The sequence below is a fragment of the Colobus angolensis genome, unplaced genomic scaffold, assembly GCF_000951035.1.
Source record: "Colobus angolensis palliatus isolate OR3802 unplaced genomic scaffold, Cang.pa_1.0 Scaffold125, whole genome shotgun sequence".
In the NCBI taxonomy this organism is placed as follows: domain Eukaryota; kingdom Metazoa; phylum Chordata; class Mammalia; order Primates; family Cercopithecidae; genus Colobus; species Colobus angolensis.
In genome coordinates, this window is record NW_012113697.1 from 4237583 (window position 1) to 4258841 (window position 21259).

Genomic DNA, 21259 nt, shown 5'->3' on the forward strand with positions numbered 1-21259 from the left:
TTTTTTTTTTTGAGATGGAGTCTCACTCTGTCACCCAGGCTGGAGTGCAGTGGCGCAATCTTGGCTCACTGCAACCTCCACCTCCTGGGTTTAGTCTATTCTCCTGCCTCAGCCTCCCCAGTGGCTGGGATTACAGGCATACACCACCACGCCCAGCTAATTTTTGTATTTTTAGTAGAGACCGGGTTTCACCATGTTGGCCAGGCTGGTCTCAAACTCCTGACCTTGAGTGATTTGCCTGCCTCAGCCTCCCAAAGTGCTGGGATTGCAAGCATGAGTCACTGTGCCCAGCTGGGCTCATACCTTTTTAAAGAATGTAAATATAAATAGCAAACTGCATAGTCATCTCCAGTGGTTGGCTGTAAAGTCTTTAACAACAGACTCTTTGAGGACAAACACATTTGTCTGTAGCATATGCCAATTTCTATGGTGTAAATATTCCCAGTATTCCCACCATGTCCATTTCTAGGCTACCAATTTGACTTCGCTGAGTGCTGCTTGGGAGAATGGGGGTGCAAAGGTTAAAACAATGCATACAGCAGGTCTTCATGAGCCACAGCAAACCAGTGCACACTGGCTCCAGCCAGCCCTTCTTTGTGTGCCTTCTTTCGCACACATATCTACCTACACACATCCTTAATTGCTGCTGTGTGAAAGGGACCCCTCCAAAATTCAGGTGTTGAAATTTCATGGCCAATGTGATGGTATTAAGAGTTGGTACCTTTAAGAGGCCATTAGGCCATGAGAGCTTCTCCCTCATGAATGGGATTAAGGCCCTTATCAAAGAGACTTCACATAGAATTGGGCTGGCTTGCCCTTCCACCATCTGTCAGGTGAGGACACAGAGTTCCCCTCCTCTGGAGGATGCAGCACCAAGGCACCATCTTGGAAGCAGAGACCAGGCCCTCACCGGACACCTAACCTGCCAGTGCCTTGATCTCAAACTTCTGAGCCTCAAGAACTGTGAGAAATAAACTTCTGCTCTTTATAAATTACCCAGGCTGTGGTATTCTGTTAGAGCAGCACAGATGGACATAGAAACTTGGCAACCAGGCTGGGCGCGGTGGCTCACGCCTATAAACCCAACACTTTGGGAGGCCACAGCGGGCGGATCATGAGGTCAGGAGATCAAGACCTTCCTGGTTAACACGGTGAATCCCCGTCTCTACTAAAAATACAAAAAATTAGCTGGGCCTGGTGGCGGGCGCCTGTGGTCCCAGCTTCTTGGGAGGCTGAGGCAGGAGAAAGGCGTGAACCCAGGAGGCAGAGTTTGCAGTGAGCCGAGATTGCACCACTGCACTCCAGCTTGGCAACAGAGCAAGACTCTGTCTTAAAAAAAAAAAAAGTTAAATGGTAATAGCCCTGGTTTTGGCAAATGATATCAGCTTTCCATTTATGGCAGTGATTTAAAGTTTTCATGTTGTCTAATTTAGTTAGGTTAAATTGGGAGTCAATGTAGAGAAAAATATTAAGCAATACAGTGGTACAGACTGTACAGCACATATAAAGGAGATACGTGAATGCCTAAAAATTGACTATGTGAAATGACAAAGACCTTTAAAAGCACATTTTGACCTGTGACACTGAAGAGCAAAGAGGAGATTTCATAGGAAAAAGGGAGAAGATGCACAACGCACCAAAGGAAGGGAGAGAGAGTCCTGAAAAAATTTACCTACTTCTAATCATAGACTTTGCTGGCTTGGGAATTTTGGTAAGAGTGGATCTTGCCTAGTGCTCAAATGGCCATAAAAATTGCAGTCCCATCTGACAGTAGGAACAGAAAATGCAGAATGGAACCAGAAATGGAATAGAGATTTCTCAAGGAGCCAAAGGTGGAGGGACCTGAATTCCAGAGGTGAGAGATAACAACATGCATTTGTACAGTGCAAAGCAGCAGCTGTAGGTAGGTCTGATGGAAGAACTTTCTTCTAGTAGTTTCCAGACCCTGAAGACAGTGCCCAGAGAGACCTTTGACCAGACCCAGGAGGTCCCAGTGTGCCAGGCAGGTGCAAGCACTTAGTTAATGAGGGGTTCCAGCCAATAATCCCAGGTCCTGGAAGGCATGGTCAGGCTGTCTTGCAAGGGTAGTCCTTGATTAGGACAGATGGACTTACATGACCACACTGGAGGTGGTCACACAGGCTCCACAATGGCCACCCCAGAACTGTATGTCCTGTGGTCCCAGTGTTTGAAAGACACAAAGGGGCAGCTCCAGGAACACTGCTGTGTTCAGTCAATAAGTTCTTCCACCTGTATAATCTCACATGGACCTCGAAAAGTGGGTAGAAGCGTATGCTCCATAACCATCACATGTACTAAAGCTCAGAGGAGCTAGGTGAATTTGCCCAAGGCCCCACAGCAGTGGAACTGCAAACAGCATAGCTCTGTTTAGCTGCTCTCCTGTATCTAGATGTGGTGTTCTTGTCACCATGCTAGTTTGTGTTGGGTTGGAAGTTTACAAGGACTTGAGGTTGCTGAATTCAGACAGAGAGAGGTGAATGCATGATTCAACAGTAAATTTGAGTCAAACACATTTGTGAAAACACTTGCTGGTCCTCACCTGCAACAACATCTCTGTACATGGCTTTGAAAGCTGGAAAGTAGCTACTCTGAAGCTTGTTCAGGAGCTTGGCCATGCCCCTCACCTTTATTGTTCTCAGTTGCTTATAAATGTATTTCAGATCTTCATACCTGCAATATCATGAAGAAGGGTGAATCCAGGTAAGCATCAGGAAATGCCAGTCACACTGTAATGGCCCATCGTCACACAGAAAGAGAGGAGCCCTGCCTCAGGGTGCTTCCACAGAGGCTGTGTTCCAGCCCAAACAGCCTGGACATCTGTTCCCAGCACAGTGAGGGCAAAAGCCTGAGCTGGGAACACAGGTTAAAAGGGGCAGCTCCAGGAAACACTGCTGTGACCATCTGGTGGCTCAAAAAGCTTGGCAGCTGGAGGTCATTAGCTCTGGCAGTAAGGTTGAGTCAGGGTGAGAGAGGTGTTATTGGAGCAAGGGTGCTAAGAGAAGGGCCTTGCAGTAGGTCAGCAGAATGATCAGAAGCCAGGCAAGAGCATGAAGCATCTCAGCAGGGTGGTACAGACAAAAGGCTGGAGCCCTACAGGCATGTCTGGTCATGTGACACCGATAATCTCCATTCCATGTGAGGACAGACACATCTGCCTCTAACATCTGTCTTCTTTTGAGTAAAGGATTTATCAGCACAATAATAAATAGGAGTGAAGACATAGGGAGGAGGAGGCGGAATAAGCAAGAGCAGGAGCAATAATGAAGCCTTTCTGGACAAACATCCTGGATGATGAACTTTCCAGCCCTATGAGTGATGAGCCAGGGCACAGGAAAGGCTGTTCTGCAGCCAACTCCCCCAACCCCTCCATCTTCAGAACTTTACAAAAGGTGTGTGCATGTGGCCTCAACTGTTCAAGGAGAAGGGAGCACACAACTTAGAAGAAAAATGTCAAAGAGTTGATTAATTTTACATGTAGTCCAAAGAGCCCTTGAAAAAATGTGAGAAGACATACTGATGTTAGCCCAGGAAAGGGAAAATGACTATTGAATCTGGGGGAAAGCGTGCATCTCCCAGTCTATCAAAAAACTCTGTTGACCCAATGACACAGAGCTATCTCCCTCAGCGATGACGTGAAATACCTATAGGGAAGAACAGGCTCAATGGTGGCTTAACCCAGGAAAGCTCTAGCTTTAGTCTCTGTAAGACATCTTCACCCCAGAGTTCCAGCATGTGTCTTCCTGCCTACCTGCTCTTCCAGAATTCCAACTCCACCTTAGGGGTGGGATTCTCCCCTTGTAAGAGTGGCTGGGAAGACTCTCTCTTGAGTACCACCTGGACTTGGTAGCTCCATTTGATCACTGCAGACTCAATGGCATAGATGACTGACTTATCTATAGAATCCAAGCTGTGAAAGACAAAACAACAACAACAATAACAACAAAAATCCTGAAACGTGAAAATAACCCTGGGTGTACCCCAAAACAGAATCCCAAATGTAAAAAAAAAAGGTGGGACATTTCATTTAGCCCATGCATTCTTAACTTTTATGGATAATAGTCTCTGTTGACTAGTCAATGCAAATTATAGACCCTCTCTCCAGAAAAAAAAAGCTTATGTGTGTGTATATACATTTTTTCACACAGATTCAGGGCTCATCAGTATTCTGAAGACCAGCTTAAGAACTCTGAATGCCCGTACGTTGTCCTGTGAATGCAGGAATACCTTGGACAGAAAATATTCAGATGACCACCCAATGCTTGCTTGAATCCTACCAGTGACAGCAAGCTCTCAACTTCACAAAGCAGCACATTTCTCAGTAGGTTGGCTCTATCAAAGAGAGTTTGTCTCTATACTGAACCATATGTACCTCCCTGTGATTTCCTCATCTTGGTCTTAGCTCTGACCTCTGCAGCAAGAGGAAATAGGTTATTTCCTCCTTTACAAGGCTGACAATCAGCCACCTGAATACCACCATCATGATTTCACTTGGTCCTCATTTTTCCAGTGAAGAATAGAATTCCCAAACTTTCCCCCCATACAACTTCTAAAGAAAGTAACTTAGCTATATTTGGAAGTGGTTAAATTTTTTTAAAATATATTTTGGTCATTATTTTCATAGTCTTAACTGAAAATGATACGTGCAAAGAACCAAGGACACAATGACAAAGAGGACATACAGTTCACATTTTTATGTCAGAAACCCACTTTCACTTAATTAAATTACATTTATATTAGCTGAGAAATGATATGGCACAAGTGATTGTGGAAGGTATTAAAGGAAAAAGACACCCACTTCCCCTAAAATGATCCAGTCTTTTGGGAAATTATCAAACTTGAACAAACAGAGATAAATTCAGCAATGATTATAAACACACACTGAATGTTAGTAAGTTAAAATATAAAGGGACTAGAAAAGGGGTAGTTGGAATTTATTTATTTTGAAGATTGGATGTCTTCATTAAACCACAATAAGTTTTCCAGTTAACTGGGAAATTACTTCAAATTGCATATGTAGGAAATTACTTCCGATAGAAAAAACTCACGATAAAGTACATTGTTGTATTTTATAATGCATTGCATGCATTACTGTTGCATGCATTACTTATTCTTTGGATCAAATAATGGATCCTGAATACACAATGTTGACAGTAATACACTGGGAAACGCCTGACAGTGTGGCAGACCGAGCTCATGTGGGAAGGCTATCTGTTGCCACAAGTACATAGAGATGCTGAATAAACTATAACAAAATATACTATTAATATTTATATACGCAGCCTGACTTGAAAAGGGAAGAGAATTCCCAAGGGATAGAAACAACGAGAACTCGAAAGTCAGCATGGTAAACAGAAGCTGATGGTGGATTTAACTTCTAAAAGGAGACGAAGCTGGGGTTTTAATGCACACTCAGGGGCAGGAGGCATGAATTCCCAACAAAGCCAGGTCCCAACAAAGCCAGATTTGTTACTACTTGAAAAAAGACAAAAAAAAATTCCCCAGGACGTGCAAAAAGTCTTCAGCTGCTGGGGGAGGAGAGTCTGGAACTGTAACAAGAGCCAGCAGCGTTAGTTCTGTGACATTATGTACTGAGTAAACGCTGGGAAGAGTAAATGCTGGAAAGTTTCAGCTTTGCTGAAAGATTCTGTGTGTGCCTGCCTCCCAGACTGGACCTGGGTCTTTGCCAATGATGAGACACTATCCTGATAAGCCAAATGCCGAAAGTTAGCGTGGCTGCGCTCAGCCCTGAAATGATTCTGAACGGAAAAAAAGGCCATGTTGCTGTAATAGCCTTGGAAGACTTCATGCAGTGGCTGGGCCTGGGACTAACCAGGGTAAACACACAGTCCACAGTCTGAGGGTGTCGGCAAACAGAGCAGACAGTAGGCTTGTGTGCAGAACGAGGAGATGTGCAGAGTCAGGAACAGACAAGTTGTAAGGAAAACATTCTGATAACCAGCATCTCCCATATCTCAGAGGCCCATATGGCCAGGCTGGCGGTACTTACACTGTCTCACTTTTGGAATCCACAAACTCCGTTTTTTCTGAGCCTGCTGGAAGAGGCAGCAAAGTTTTTCCCTTCACTTGCTCAAGTATAACCGAGAGGTCACATTGGAGGCTGTGGGCGTGCCGCCTGACATCCTCACATACCATGTGGGGCCAGTTTAGGCGATTCTTCTCATTGGCCAGGACGGGTAGAACAACCTGGAACAGAGGTGCACAGGAAAGAAAGGCAGGCATTCCACTTCTGAGAACTTAAAGAAAGCCTCATCTGGAAAAGGCTTATAAAGCTACATACAACCTTTTGCAGGTCATTGTGCTGGAAGGCCTAATAGTAGGGTCGAACATTATATATGACCTTGACATCTGATAAATTGGGGAGGCCCTTGAATAGGCTGCTTACAAATTTTCCTCCCATTCTGCTCCTGGGGATAAAGTCCTCTAGCCAAAAAACTCTTTATCGGCTAGGCGCGGTGGCTAATGCCTGTAATCCTAGCACTTTTGAAAGGCTGAGGCGGGTGGATCACCTGAGGTTGGGAGTTCAAGACCAGCCTAGCCAACATGACAAAAACCCATTTCTACTAAAAGTACAAAAATTAGCCAGGTATGGTAGTGGGCACCTGTAATCACAGCTACTCAGGAGGTTGAGGCACGAGAATCGCTTCAACACAGGAGGAGGTGGTTGCAGTGAGTCAAGATCACACCACTGCACTCCAGCCTGGGCGACAGAGTGAGACTCCATCTCAGAAAAAAATTAAAAAGAAAAAACAAAAAACTCTTTATCAAGAGGACCAGGCACAGTTCCCGCTTATCCCTGAGAAGCAGACTTCAGTTCCCTGCCAGCTGGTGGAAGGATTTAAACCAGCCAATTGCATCCCCCAATGAGATCCAGGGACCACTACACCCTCTTGATCCTATTAACACAAAGCGTGCTTTCCACCGCCCCTTGTCGTTCAGCCTGTTCCCAAGAGCAATCCTGGTGTGGCTCTGCATGGCTCAGGGTCCTCCTCTGAGCTGTGAGTATACTGACTGATAAACTGCTGTCAGTGGTGTCTGTCCTATGTCGAGTGTTGTATGGTTAGCCGCCTCCAGTACTCTCAGGCAGGAATCCCTCCCTCATCAACGGGGTGAATAGGAGGTGATTAAAATAGTCACAAAGGCCAGAGGCAAAAAAGTAGGACACATGCAGATAAACACGACCTTCTGTCTGCAGGTGGTAGGAGGGGCACCTTGAAAAGGCAAGCAAAGTTGACGATCTTGAATCCATCTTCAGGGTGAACGTTAGGTGATTCTGCCCGCCCAACACAGTTCCTTTTTTCAGTATTCATCCCCAGATCCATAAGGACCAAATGGAACCAAATCTGAGCCAGTGAGAGTCAGGCCACAGTGTCTTATGTGACTTTCCAAGGAAGAGATACCTTCTCTTTTCTGCTAGTGTGGAGCTTTTCTTGGTCACCTTCCCAACCGATAGAGCCTTAGAATAAAGTTAATATGGAGAAGAGAGTGCTTACAGATGGAGAAAGACTAAGTCTCGGTAACTTTGTTTGAGCTCCTAAATCAAGCTGCTCTTGAACTTTCCAAGATAGTTTAAATTAAGTTTCTATTACCAGTAACTTAGAATGTTGTCAGTATACTGAGGCAGGCGGATCATGAGGTCAGGACATCAAGACCATCCTGGCCAACATAGTGAAACCTTGTCTCCACTAAAATACAAAAAATTAGTCGGGTGTGGTGGCATGCGCCTGTAGTCCCAGCTACTCAGGAGGCTAAGGCAGGAGAATAACTTGAACCCGGGAGGTGGAGGTTGCAGCGAGCCGAGATCGCACCACTGCACTCCAGCCTGGAGACAGCAAGACTCTGTCTCAAAAAAAAAAAAAAAAAAAAAGAGAAAGTTGTCAGTACAACTCACCAGGAATCTTTGACTGTCAAAATCTCACAACTGATGGAAGGAGAATACCAGAAAGACAAACAGATGCTCATATAATGTGTTGAGAAAGCTATCAATATATAATCAAAAGGAAATATGAACTCATATGACTCATGATCAATAAGCCCCAGTGGCTGTGAAATAGAATATCTGGACCCAGCATGTTAGATTCTAGAGGATGGTCTTTGCCTGGTCTGTCTGGAAACATTCACTGAACTGGGAACTTACAACAATCAGTAAAGGGAGCTCAAAAAGGAAGGAAAGTTTACAAATTAAGCTTCATCACATTCATGTTAAGAAAGAACCATTTGGACCCAGGGCAGAAGTCCTGACTGGGAAACAGGATGAACTGGAATTTTCCTAGGATCTCAAAGCAGGGACTCTATCTTATTTAATTTTTATATAGTCACAGTTCTCTCTAGGATCTGGCATATAGAAAGCACTCAAGATGTTTATCAAATAACTGTATGCTATCTGAAGAAAAAGGAATAGTTGTGGGTGGGATTTTTAAGGGCTTTGAGTGACAGAAAAATAATGAATGTGAACTCTCTGTGAAGTGAAAAGCAACTCATAGCCAGGGGCGGTGGCTCACGCCTGTATCCCAGCACTTTGAGAGGCTGAGGAGGGCAGATTGTTTGTGCCCAGGAGTCGGAAACCAGCCTGGGCAACATAGCAAGACCTCATCCCTATAAAAAAATAGAAAAATTGCCTGGTTGTAGTGGTGCATGTCTGTAGTCTCAGTTACTAAGGAGGCTGAGGTGAAAGGATTGCTTGAGGCCAGGGAGACTGAGGCTGCAGTGAGCTGAAATCACGCCACTGTACTCCAGCCTGGGCAACAGAGTGAGACCCTGTCTCAAAACAACAACAACAACAACAAACCAAAAATACTACTCATTCATTTATTCAATGAGTATTTACTGAGCATCTATTATGTGCTGGTACTTTTCTAGGTGCTAGGAGGATACACTCGTGAATCAAACAGTCAAACATTTCTGACCTCATGAAGCTTATATTCTAAGGGAGAGACAGTCAAGAAACAGTAAGTTCTGTGAATAAAGATAAAGCATGTGAAGGGAATCAGGAGTGTGGGGTGGAGGGACTGCAATTATAAATGTTGAGGTTGGCCTCACTGAGAAGATTTGAACAAAGGCTTGGAAGGATAGGGGTACTGCTTTGCCTATCCTTGGGGGAAGTATATTGCAGGGAGAAGGAACAGCCAGTGCAAAGTCCCCGAGATGGAAGCATGCTTGGTGTGATCAAGGAGCAGTGTGGAAATAAGGGAAATGGGGACAGAGTGATCCCAAAGACGAATAGGGGTGAGTAAAGGGAGTCAATTCACATGCAGCCTTGCCTGTGAGATTTTGATTTTTACTCTCAGAGAAATGGACACCATTGAAAGTTTTGAGCAAAGGAGTGCCATAGGCTGAGATTGCTTTGAGTAGGATCAACCAAGCTGCTGTGATAATAGGCTGTAAGGGGCAAAGGTGGAAAAAGAGGCCACCTAACAAGTTGGTGCTATAATACAGAAGATAGTGGTGTGGCACTGGGGGTAGTGGTAGAGATGGTAAGAAATGGCCTGATTCCATACAAATTTTGAAGGTATAGCCAGTAGGATGTCTTAACAAATTGCTTTAGGAGTCGCGAGAGAAAAAAAAGGATGTGGATAACTCTAAGATTTGTGGCTTGAACAATGGGGATTAGAATGGAGTTGCAGTCAACTGATGTGGGGAGGAGTAAAAGTGGAGTAAGATCTAGAGAGAAGATCAGGAGCTTGTGTTTGCATATCTTAAAATGTAGTATCTCGACTAGACTTTAAGATAGTGATGTTGAGTAGGCAGCTGGATATGCTAGTTGAGAGTTCAGAGGAGAAGAGAGGGCTGCAGATAACAAATTTGGGAGGTATAAGATACAAATGGCTTATAGAACTTTGAAACTGAATGACAGCCCCCGAGAAAATGGGTGTATATAGACAGAAGAGAAGACGTCCAGGGAATGAGCTGTAGGGCCTTCTTGTGTTAAGAAGCTGGGAAGAGGACAGGCGCAGTTGCTCACGCCTATAATCCCAACACTTTGTGAGGCCAAGATGGGTGGATCATGAGGTCAGGAGTTTGAGACCAGCCTGGCCAACAGAGTGAAACCCTGTCTGTACTAAAAATACGAAAATTAGTTGGGCATGGTAGTGGGTGCCTGTAATCCTAGCTACTCAAAGGCTGAGGCAGGAGAATCGCTTGAACCCAGGAGGGAGCGAGCAGAGATCACGCCACTGCACTCCAGCCTGGGTGACAATGTGAGACTCCATCTCAAAAAAAGAAAAAAAGAAGTGGGGAAGAAGAAGAGGCACCATCACTGGTGATAGCCATGGTGATAGGAGGAAACCAGAAGACTAGTGTCCTGGAGCCCAAAGGAGAAAGTGCTTCCAGGAAGAAAGGATGATCGTGAGCGATGAGAAACGCGGCTCTCAGGTCAAGCCAAATGAGGACCAATTCAGGGTCATTCAATTTCGTCAAGTAGAGATCATCGGAAACACTGACACGTTATTTTATTCCTCTTCTGTGAAGTGTGAAAACCAAAGTCTGATGAGTAAAAACAGGAAAATAATGAGACACCAAGAGGAGACACACATTCCAGGAATTTTGCTATGAAGGGGGTCATAAACATGGGGGGGCAGCTGGTGGGATGAAAGGAGGATTTTGCTTGATGAGAATAATCTAGCAGAGAGGAGAAAAAAATAGGAACGCAGGAGAGAAGAGGAAATTGCTAGAACGATCTCCTCAGGAATGTGTGGGATTCAGAGCACAGGCAGCAGTTTCAGCCTTAGGGTTGGCATCAGAGGGCAGCACAAACAGTTCACCTCTAGCAATGGACAGGATGGCAGAAGATACAAGGAAAGATGCTGCAGTCAGCACAGACATACGAGTTCGTGGACACATTATTCTCATCTCCATTTCTTAAAAAAACAAGAAAGAAGCAAGCGCATCTCAGAGTGAGGTTGAGAGGAGGTTTTGGACATTTGAGAGAAGAAAGATTTTTCTTTTCAAATTGTTCCTCAGGTTGGGAAATAGCGATCTAAAAGAGCAAGAAAATATAGTTGGAATAGAAACAAAAAAATAGAATGTCTGCTGGGAAACATAAAAGGCCTACTTAAGGGTTCGAGGTCGTGCATTTAAAGAGGAGCCCATTGGTTTTTTCTCTGGTCTGTTTTAATTTAATGGGTGCAGGTATGAAGTATGTAGAGCTGGGTTTTACCAGGATTGTGGTTGCACCAATTGAGTATGACACAGTGAGGTAGAGGCCAGTACATCAGGAGCTGATGCAAGGGTATGAAGATCATGAAGGAGCATGGTACTCAAATTGGGTAAGAGAACAGGCTGTGGGCATGGGCCAGGGCCAATGGGAAGGAGCCAAGGCCAAGAGATTGGAGCTCCCAGCAGGATCAAAGGACTGTTGTAGTCAGGGTATGACAGGGAGTGAGCTGGAAAGATGGGAGTAATGGTCAGAGAAAGAGGTGCATAAAATTGGATAATGAGGTTGGTGGTTGTTGGGAATGCAAGGTCTGGAAATGGCCATGGGAGGTGCTGCTTATGATCAGGAGGAGGACAAGATCACTGGAGGACAAAGATAGAGAGAACCCAGAGGCCAAGTTATTGGATCACTCATATGTCTTTGGAAATAACCACACATTAGAAGTAATGTTGGGGAGAGTCACAGTGAGTTGAGAGGCAAAATCATACACACGCGATGGTAGCACCATCTGTACAGGATGCAGCAGTGCGAGTGAGTGATGTCCTTTGATGACAGGAGATTAAAACTGGAGGCTTTTTGATGTGGATCTAGAGCGGCAAGGAGGAACAAGGAGGCCACCTGCTCCAGCTCCATGCTCAGAAGGAGAAAGGCTGTGGGGGAAATGCAGCTGAGTCCTCCAGGCGGAGCCAGGATGGGTTACAGCAAAGTGACAAGGATCCATCAGATGGGTGAGGAGGATTTTAAATGGAATGAAGAGTGATAAGAATTCTCATCCTTTATGGAACACCTGCCATGTGACACTCTATTCCAGGTGTTCTAATATATGATGTCCGAATTTCATAGCAACCCTGCAAGACAGTTTTGGACCTGGCAGAGTGAGCACATCTGCTCATCACATCACACTGCTGAATTTAACCAGAATTTGACTTAGGTCTGTGAGATTCCAAATCTTATGCTCACACCCCAAAATGCAAAAAGTAAAAAAAAAAAAAAAAAAAAAAATCCAAGTTTCAGAGCTAGGAAAAATAAGTTGGCAATAGTGAATGATGTGGTTGGAGGAGGAAGTAAGGAAGTAGGAGAAAAAGTTACTAAATTCTGTTAATTCTTCCCTTCAAACATTTCTTAGGTACATTTTCCTTTTTTACCTTGTACTAGTAGAATGGAGTAAAAATAATACGAAAATTATAGCTTTCTCTCAGCCAACACCCTCAATCCTACTCCCCCCCGCCCCCCACACAAGGCAGGAAGACATCTCTCAGTCAGGTAGGATGCTGCCTGGGGAGGTGGAAGGAAAAGGGGAGCAGGTAATCAGAGACTACTAAGCTGATTACAAGGTGCTGAGAGAGAGGAGAGGGGGTGGACAGGAGGGCCGGGCCGGAAGGACAGGGCTTAGCAAATGGGAGACCAGCAAGCCTTGAAAGAGTCACTGGATCAGCTTCAGGGTATGGAATAAAAGTAGATGGGTGGACAGAAAGTGGAATAAAGTTAGTGGTACGAGCTTTGAGAAATGCAAGGAAAGGACTTGAGGTGTTTTTAAAATAAATTATTTAGGTTTTAAAATAGGTAATACATTTACATGGTGCAAAATTTTAAAAGTACAAAAGCGTTCACAGTGGGAAGTAAATCTTCCACCTACCCCTGTACTTCAATTACTGTTTCTCCTTCTTGTGCATTACTGTTAAAGAATGTCCTCTCTTCCTCCTTTCCTCCCTTTCCTCCTTCCTTTCTCTCTTCTTCCCCTTCTTTCTTTTTTAAACATAAATAGTAGCATAAAATCCATGCAATTCTGCACTTCTTTAAAAAAATTATCTTAAATTGCAGCATTATTCACAAAAACCAAGAGACAGAAACAACCTAAGTATCTATGATGGATACATTTTTTAGAAATGTGGTATATATATACAATAGAATATTGTTAAAAAAGAAAGAAGTCCCACATATGATAGGCGGTGACAATATGGATGAACCTTGAGGACATTATGCTAAGTGACATAAGCTAGTCATAAGGAACAAATACTGCATGATTCCACTGATATGATGACTCTGGTTCATAGGAACAGAAAGTAGAATGGTGCTTGCCAGGAGCTCAGGGGAGCGGTGTGTGGGTTGTTGGGTGTGTGTGGAGTTTCAGTGATGCTGGACGGGGCAGTTCTGAGGATCTGTTGCACAACAATGCATATGTGGTTGACAATATTGTACTCTAACTTGGAAATTGTTGGGTGAATTTTATGTCACGTGCTTTTTTGCCACAAGGAAAAAATTACCCTAAGCAATACTCCAGTTGGACATGGTAGCGCACACCTGTAATCCCAGCACTTTGGGAGGCCAAGGCAGGAGGATCACTTGAGTCTAGGAGTTTGAAACCAGCCTGGTCAACATAGCAAGACCCTGCCTCAAAAAAAGGAATATTCCATATCAGTCATTCTTTTTAATAGTTGCAAAGTATTTCACTGTATAGATGGCCCATAATTCAGTCACCCAGTCCCCTATTGATGAACATTGTCTCCAATCTCTTTCAATGCACCAATGAAAATTCTTAGACATCTGAGAATTTTCATTATTTCAAAATTATGTTTGCTTGCTGGACTACTTTGCTTAGCCATGACACAACTCTGAGACGGGCCTTCTGTCTCCCACATACACTAAGTTAAATCCTGTCTCTGAACCTTTGTTCAGTCTGCTCTCAGTATCTTGAAAGTTAGTTACCTTGCTCTCTACTTATCCGAATTCTTCTAATTGTTCAGGAGACAATTCAACACTTAATGTTAAGCATGGGCTGTCTTTCTCCTCTGAAGCCAAAAGTACTTTCCATCATCAACATTCGTTAGAGAAGTTGATCTAAGTTCAGGCTTCAGCGGGATGGCTTTCAGACAATGCACAGTGGCAAGACCGCTCTGTTTGCTAAAATATTGAAATACCTCCATATCTATTCACAGATCTAGCTTCCCTGGGCCCTCTGTGTTCTCCTCTACCTATCCAACCCCTTCTCTGGAATTTTCACCTCCCCACAGCCTCCTGATACACCATCTAGAGGGCTTACACCTGACACAGCAGGGAGACTCCAGGACTTGGATCCATCAGCGGGGCCAACTTTTAGGTAAGCTTTACCCTCATCCCAGTCTTAAAAGTTTGAAAAATTTTGAATATATGATTTATTACATATGTTTCAGCTCCTTGGAGTAAGCATTTCATGGGTGGGAATAGTTCTTTGATATTCCCTATAGCACCTATCACCTGAAACATCATACAGCCAGTATTCCGCCCATCCTTATTTCACAACCTGCAGGGTCCAGGGCAACAAGTCTCCAGAAACACACAGGCCTGACTTGCAGGGCAATTTACTCCCATTCCAGAAAGTTCTAAGGGTCCCAGAAATCTCTTCGGAGCACTTTCCTGAAATCTTCTACATTCTCTAAGCTTCTGCTGTGGTGTCACTAAAGCACTCATGACCCACATCTCCACCTGCCTCCCTGAGCTCCAGGCAGACTCCTCCAAAGGCCTGCTGGGCATTTCCAAATGGGCGCCCAACTTCTTATGCTGGCACAGGGCTGACCTTTGCTAAACGGCTGGTAATGAATGAATGAAATGAAAATCAAAAGCAAATCACTACCCCCCGCCACCCCATTTAACTGCTCTCCAGAAGTAGGCACTGTTTATAGCCACTCACTTCCTTCCACCCCACTGATCCATCAGAAGTGCCTCCTTGTTCACCACTTCCCATCTTCCTCAGACCTTTCCAATTTACAGGACGGATTAAGAGATGCTGATTTTGAAAGTAGCCCCCCCCACCCCATTTAACTGCTCTCCAGAAGTAGGCACTGTTTATAGCCACTCACTTCCTTCCACCCCACTGATCCATCAGAAATGCCTCCTTGTTCACCACTTCCCATCTTCCTCAGACCTTTCCAATTTACAGGACTGATTAAGAGATGCTGATTTTGAAAGTAGTCAGGACCTAGGCACTCTCCAGATTATGGTCTTCCCCTGACTTTGGCTGGAACCCAGACCCGGACTGACCCAAGCCTTAGCCCCTTCCTATTCTCATTCTAGCCTGGCCTCCACCCAGATCCCTCCCTCCCACCGGAACCCCCAACTCCGCCCCTAGCCCCATCCCATTTTCTTTCTGACTTCAGGAACTTTCCTCCTGGTTGTGCTCCCTCCATAGCCTCGCCCCTCTGCCTATCACTCCGCCCCTTGAACCTCCCCTGCAGCTTCGCCCCTCCCCCTCTGGCCCCGCCTCCGTCCCTTAAGGCTCCTCTCCCCTCCCCCACACCCAGCTTTAGCCGCGCCGGGACGCTAACCCAGCCTCACCTCAGAGAACAGCGCGGCCAGGTGCTCCAGAGGTGCTGCGGGCAGGTCCCCGCAGACCACTGAGCCGCGGAAGCTGTCGGGCCCTGGAGGCTCGGACCCGGTGCGCAAGAAAAAAAGGCCCTTAGCGCCAGCCGGGCCCGACTCAGGTCTCACCTCCAGCCCGGGTCGTACCGCCAGGCCCCCGGGCCCGGGCCGCACCACCAGCAGCGGCCGCGGCCCCTCGGCAGCATTGCTGTCCAGGAAGGCCTGGAGCAGCTGCTCCGCCTCGGCAGTCCCCGCACAACGCTCCCAGGCGCCCGCAGCCGGCCGCAGGCTCAGGGCCACGTAGGTCCCCAGGAGTCGCAGTCGTCGGTCGGCGCCGGGTTCCCCGTACGCGTTCTCCTCAGCGAGCACGGCCCGCTCCTCGGCGCCCAACATCGCGCGCGGCCTCCAGCTGCATCGGTTTCCCTAGCGACGCGGACGCGGCCAGGACTCCCTCCTCTGCTCCCTTCCTATTGGGCACTGGCCCCTGGTCCCGCCCCTTCCAGGCTAATAAGGTAGGAGGGGTACAGCGGGAAGGGGCGGGGTCGCGTCGCTGTTGCTAGGACACCAGCTGAGACTCGTGCTTAGTGTGTGCGTGGTGTATTGGGAGTGCTGAAGTGTGACCGTGGAGCGCAATCACTTACTGATGGGCTGCGTGGAAAGGAGATCAAGCATATAAATGCTGTTAAGGATCGTTTTGGCCAAGGTGAAATTAGAGTCTTTAGAGGTCTCCAGACACTGAAAATAGTATGGTCCTCTCACCTCTATCCTAAATGGGCAATCCAAACTTAAACACAATGCCAAATCATAAAACAGATTTAAGGACACTCAGTGAGTGTTTTATTTCTTTTCCATGATGGCAAATTAAACGCTTCAGAACAGTGCTGTCCAATAGAACTTTCTGCGATGATGGAAATGTTTTCCATCTGTTCTAGACACGCATGGCCTATAAAGGAGGTGAAATGTGCTCGTCCCACTGAGGAACTGAATTTTTAATTTTACTTAACTTTCACTTAAATAGTCACGTGTAACTGTAGTTATATTGAACCGCTCAGCTTCAAAATTTTAATATCAATTTTTTTAAGGTTTTTTCCCGTGCAATCCCAGTTTTTAATTTTCTCTCCAAAAAGATACCTTATCTGCATTTTAGAAGGTGATTGGTGGGAGGCATTGATATGGGATTATTGACAACGACTGACATTTTAAAATATTGCATAATTATGACAAAAATATTCCCAACATATATTAGTTATCTATCACTGTATAACAAATTACCTCCAAACTTATCAGCTTAAAATAGCAATAAACATGTTTTTTTAAGGCATGTGCTTAATCTGCCCAAAGTGTAACCAAACTGTGAGAGGCTTGTTTTTGTTTCTGTTCTGTCGCCCGGACTGGAGTGCAGTGGCCGGATCTCAGCTCACTGCAAGCTCCGCCTCCCGGGTTTACGCCATTCTCCTGCCTCAGCCTCCCGAGTAGCTGGGACTACAGGCGCCCGCCACCTCGCCCGGCTAGTTTTTTTTTTTTTTTGTATTTTTTAGTAGAGACGGGGTTTCACCGTGTTAGCCAGGATGGTCTCCATCTCCTGACCTCGTGATTCGCCTGTCTCGGCCTCCCAAAGTGCTGGGATTACAGGCTTGAGCCACCTCGCCCGGCCGTTTCTGTTGTTTTTGAGACAGGGTCTTACTCTATTGCCCAGGCTGGAGTGCAGTGGCCAGATCATAGTTCACTGCAGCCTCAAATCCCTGGGCTCAAGTGATCCTCTGGTCTCAGCTTCCCTAGGAGCTGGGAATACAGGCACCACCACATCCAGCTAATTAAAAAATTTTTTTTGTAGAGATGAGGTCTCGCTGTGTTGTCCAAACTGGTCTTGAAGTCCTGGCCTCAATTCTTCCTTCTGCCTCAGGCTCCCAAAGTGCTGGGATTACATGGATGAGCCACCATGCTAGAGTTTTTGACTTTCATGGATATGACCACTAATCAGTTCTTACTAAATGTAGCAAAGCACTTGTAAATATGCAGGATGCTCAGAGCCTCCTCATCCTGCCCTATACCTGGATATTGACTTCAAAAAGGGATAATATAAGGTGCCTTGCCTGACCTCAGAAATTAGCATTTGTTACCCGCTTAGTCCTTCTCCATGGTCAAGATAAACAGGTTGGCCCTTTGCATGCATGTAAGGTGACAATGCATGGGTGCTGAAAACATGGACAGACAGCTTGTGCAGCATGAGGTCAGCAGGACTGAATGAGCTCCCTCCCCTCTGCCCTACCATCCTCACTTTAGTCACCTCCCAGGGACTGCTGAGTTTCTCGGTAAAAGGAATGTTTATAATGGGGTTCAAAGGAATATTAACAGAATAAGCACTTGTCAATGGCAGCTTGGCTAGCAAGAGCCCCTCAGGAAAACACCAGTGGTTGGGAGGTAAAATGATTGATTTCATAATAACTGGAGCACAGGAGTTGGTGTCATAAAAAAAGTTCATGTTAGAAATGAATCTTTATGTTTGTAAAGGGTGTTTTATCATTGCTGGATTAAACAATAATCAACCAACTATGAGGAAAGGGAAAAAGTGGGAAGCTAAAACAATTTTTAGGATGAATTTGGTAATTGCCACTTCAAGGAAAAGCATCAGGGAAAAATAGTAGTAATGTCGGGGGCTTCTTACACATATCGTTTTTGTTTGTGTTTGCACATAGGAAGGCATCGTTATTGTTTTAGTGCTTAGGGACTTCAAATATGTCAACTCTGCTCATGTTTCATGTACAGAGTGATTTCAGAACCGTTAACTTTCAGTAAACCCTTGAAATAAAATTGCTGCCACCCCACTGCGGCTCTATTATGCCCTTAATCTCCTATGTCCCCTTGCCCCAACATACATAGAAATAGAAACAAAGGAGTCTGTGAAGATGACTTAAAGATTTCTGTCTAAGGTGAAGGCTCCTGAACACTAGCAATCGCAGTTTTTAGTTTTCTCTCCAAAAAGATACCTTATCTGCATTTCAGAAGGTGATTGGTGGGAGGCATTGATATGGGATTATTGAAAACGACTGACATTTTAAAATATTGTATAATTATGACAAAAATATCCCCAAAATATATTAGTTATCACTGTATAACAAATCACCCCCAAACTTATCAGCTTAAAATAGCAATAAACATTTATCTCACACAGTTTATGGGGGTCAAGAATTTAGGAGCAGCTTAGCTCATAGTTATTGCTCAAGGTTTCTCATGATATTGCAGGCAAGATGTCATCAGGGGCTACATCATCTGAAGGTTTGACCAAGGCTGGAGGAGACACTTCCAAGATGGCTTACTCACTTGGCTAGTGGGTTGGTGCTGGCTCTTGGCAGTAGACTTCAGCTTCTTAGCATGTGGAGCCCCCATTGAGCATTTGAGTGTCTTTATAATGCTGTGACTGGCTTCCCCCGGAAGAAGTGATTTAAGAGAGAGCAAAGCAGAAGCCTATGGTGTCTCTTATGACTAGTCTTGGAAATCATACACTGTCATTTCTGCAGTTATCTTATTAATTACAGAAGTCTTCCCTATTCAATATGAGAGGGAATAACATGAGGATGTGAATACCAGGAGAGAAGAATCACTGGGTACCATCTTGGAGGCAGGCTACCACAAAAAGTAAGAGAAGCAATGAATTTGCATAAGATGTTCAGCTAAAATAATTTCCGATTTTAAATTGGAAACTTGAACTCAGTCCCATGAGTATAATATTTGTAGTAATCATGTTTTCTGTTTTAAATGACTATGCAGAATTCCTGTTCAAGACTTTTGGTCATGATCTCTTTAAATTCTGGATAGTCGCTCGTGATGAGAAATTTGTTCCCACAAGCAAGTAATATAAAAAGTAAAGCCTTTCACAACCATTCGTAAATTAGCAGTTGACATTATATTTACAGAATCTAACAGCTCTTTCTTGTCTTCCTTGACAAATGTTACATTGAAATTCTTTTATGCTGCTAATAGATACTGAATCTAACCTAACCTTTTCATATCAAATATTTCAAAATAATGATGAAGTTCTAATTCAAATAATGTGCATGAATTATTAGAATAACCTCCTTACAGCTATCTTGGATACTATTAATGTGAACATCAGACATGAGTAGGGATATCCATGGGATCCATGACTAGAAGGACAGTGTATGCTGCCTATGAGTAAATCCAGGAGACATGCATAAGAATATCAATGGTTGAATTGTAGCAACTGCAAAATAATGGGAAGCAAACCAAGTGTCCATCAATAGTAGAATGGATGAGTAAATTGTGTTATATACTATTCATGACGTGTAATACTCCACAGCAGTAAAAATGAATAGATGATAGTCATATGCATCAATATGGATAAATCCTAAAAGCATAATGTTGAATAAAAATAGGAAAGTTACAGATTAATTTAGTGTTACATTTGTTAGAAGTTTGAAACTAGACAATATGTTGTAAGAGTAACACACATATGTAGTAATCTAATGAAAAGTAAAGGAATGGTTATCACCAAATTCAGATTTTGATCACTCTTTGGGGGACTAAAGAGGCATGGGATGAGTAAAGGAAACACGAGGCCCTTTTAAGTTCTTGATAATGTTTTATTTCTTAATTTGGTTTATGAGTTTTCATTTTGTTGTTCCTCTTAAACTGTACATATATATTGTACTTATGAAGCGGCTATGTTGTCTGGGGTATATGCCCTGGGGTTTGTCATTATACGCCAGGAAAATTTAGGAGATGGACACACAGGAGGAGTTAGGAGCAGAGGTTTAGTAGGCAGAAGAGAAGAGAAAGCAAAACAGCTCTCTCTGTAGAGAGGGGCGGTCTCCAAGCGGACCAGCTGGTGGCCAATGCGCCAGATTTTATAGTCAGGTTTGAGGAGGTGGTGTCTGATTTACATAGGGCTCACAGATTGGTTCGATCAGGTGTGATGTTTACATAGTGCAAGCAGAAGACTGGTTGCCCTACCCTAATTTTATTATGCAAATGGACTTTTTAGTTGATTGGTGCCATCTTGTCTGTTCCTTACTGTATACGTGGCTGGCAGAGAAGGGACGATGGAGCCGCCATCTTGAACATGTCTAGTCCCTAGATCCTGAGGGCATTCACCCTTGCAAGCTTCTGGCTGCTTGTGTATGTCTGCAGCTCGACTTTGCAGGCTGCTGTTTGTTAGAAAATGACTTGGGGCCGCTTTTCATTAAAAAGAAAAGCCTTACTGAGGGCTCCCATACCCTTACTATCTGCCTAAGTAATTTCTTCGTAACTCTTGCATCATGTGAATATATAATATAACTCAGAATAAAATAAAATAAACAAATGCGCTGTTTCATGTACTCTGAATGCTGTGGGGAAATTCATTCCAGTTACTGAGAATCAATGTATAGATATTCATTTAAATGCTAATAACTCATTAGTTTTACAAAATTACACATCAGATGTCCTAAAATTTGATTAAGTCTATTACTGGTGACTTCTTTTTCCTAAAATCCAGTTGGCAGTGTTCAGTCTTTATGTTGCTTATTGGTTCTGTTAAACTCTGTTGATTCCTGATTCAATGAGTGGAAGCAACCTCCACCTCCTGGACTCAAGTGATTCTCTTCTTGTGCCTCAGCCTCCCGAGTAGCTGGGATTATAGGCACGCACCATCACGCCTGGCTTATTTTTGTATTTTTTTGTAGGGACGGGTTTTCACCATGTTGGCCAGCCTGGTCTTGAACTCCTTGTTCAAAT

The 21259-nt window shown here is 44.4% G+C and overlaps 1 protein-coding gene across 1 annotated transcript in view; it reads right to left on the bottom strand.

The window, feature by feature from the left end:
• The window catches only part of DNAH9 (dynein, axonemal, heavy chain 9), a 392924-nt gene extending 376886 nt beyond the window's left edge, over positions 1-16038 (bottom strand). Inside the window, exons 1-4 of the mRNA XM_011933244.1 lie at positions 15503-16038; positions 6029-6225; positions 3770-3928; positions 2561-2691 (exon numbers count right to left, since the gene is read on the bottom strand). Of these exons, the coding sequence (XP_011788634.1) occupies positions 2561-2691; positions 3770-3928; positions 6029-6225; positions 15503-15919 (904 nt within the window). The 5' untranslated portion in view covers positions 15920-16038. The remainder of the gene's footprint in view (positions 1-2560; positions 2692-3769; positions 3929-6028; positions 6226-15502) is intronic.
• Between the last annotated feature and the right edge of the window lie 5221 nt (positions 16039-21259).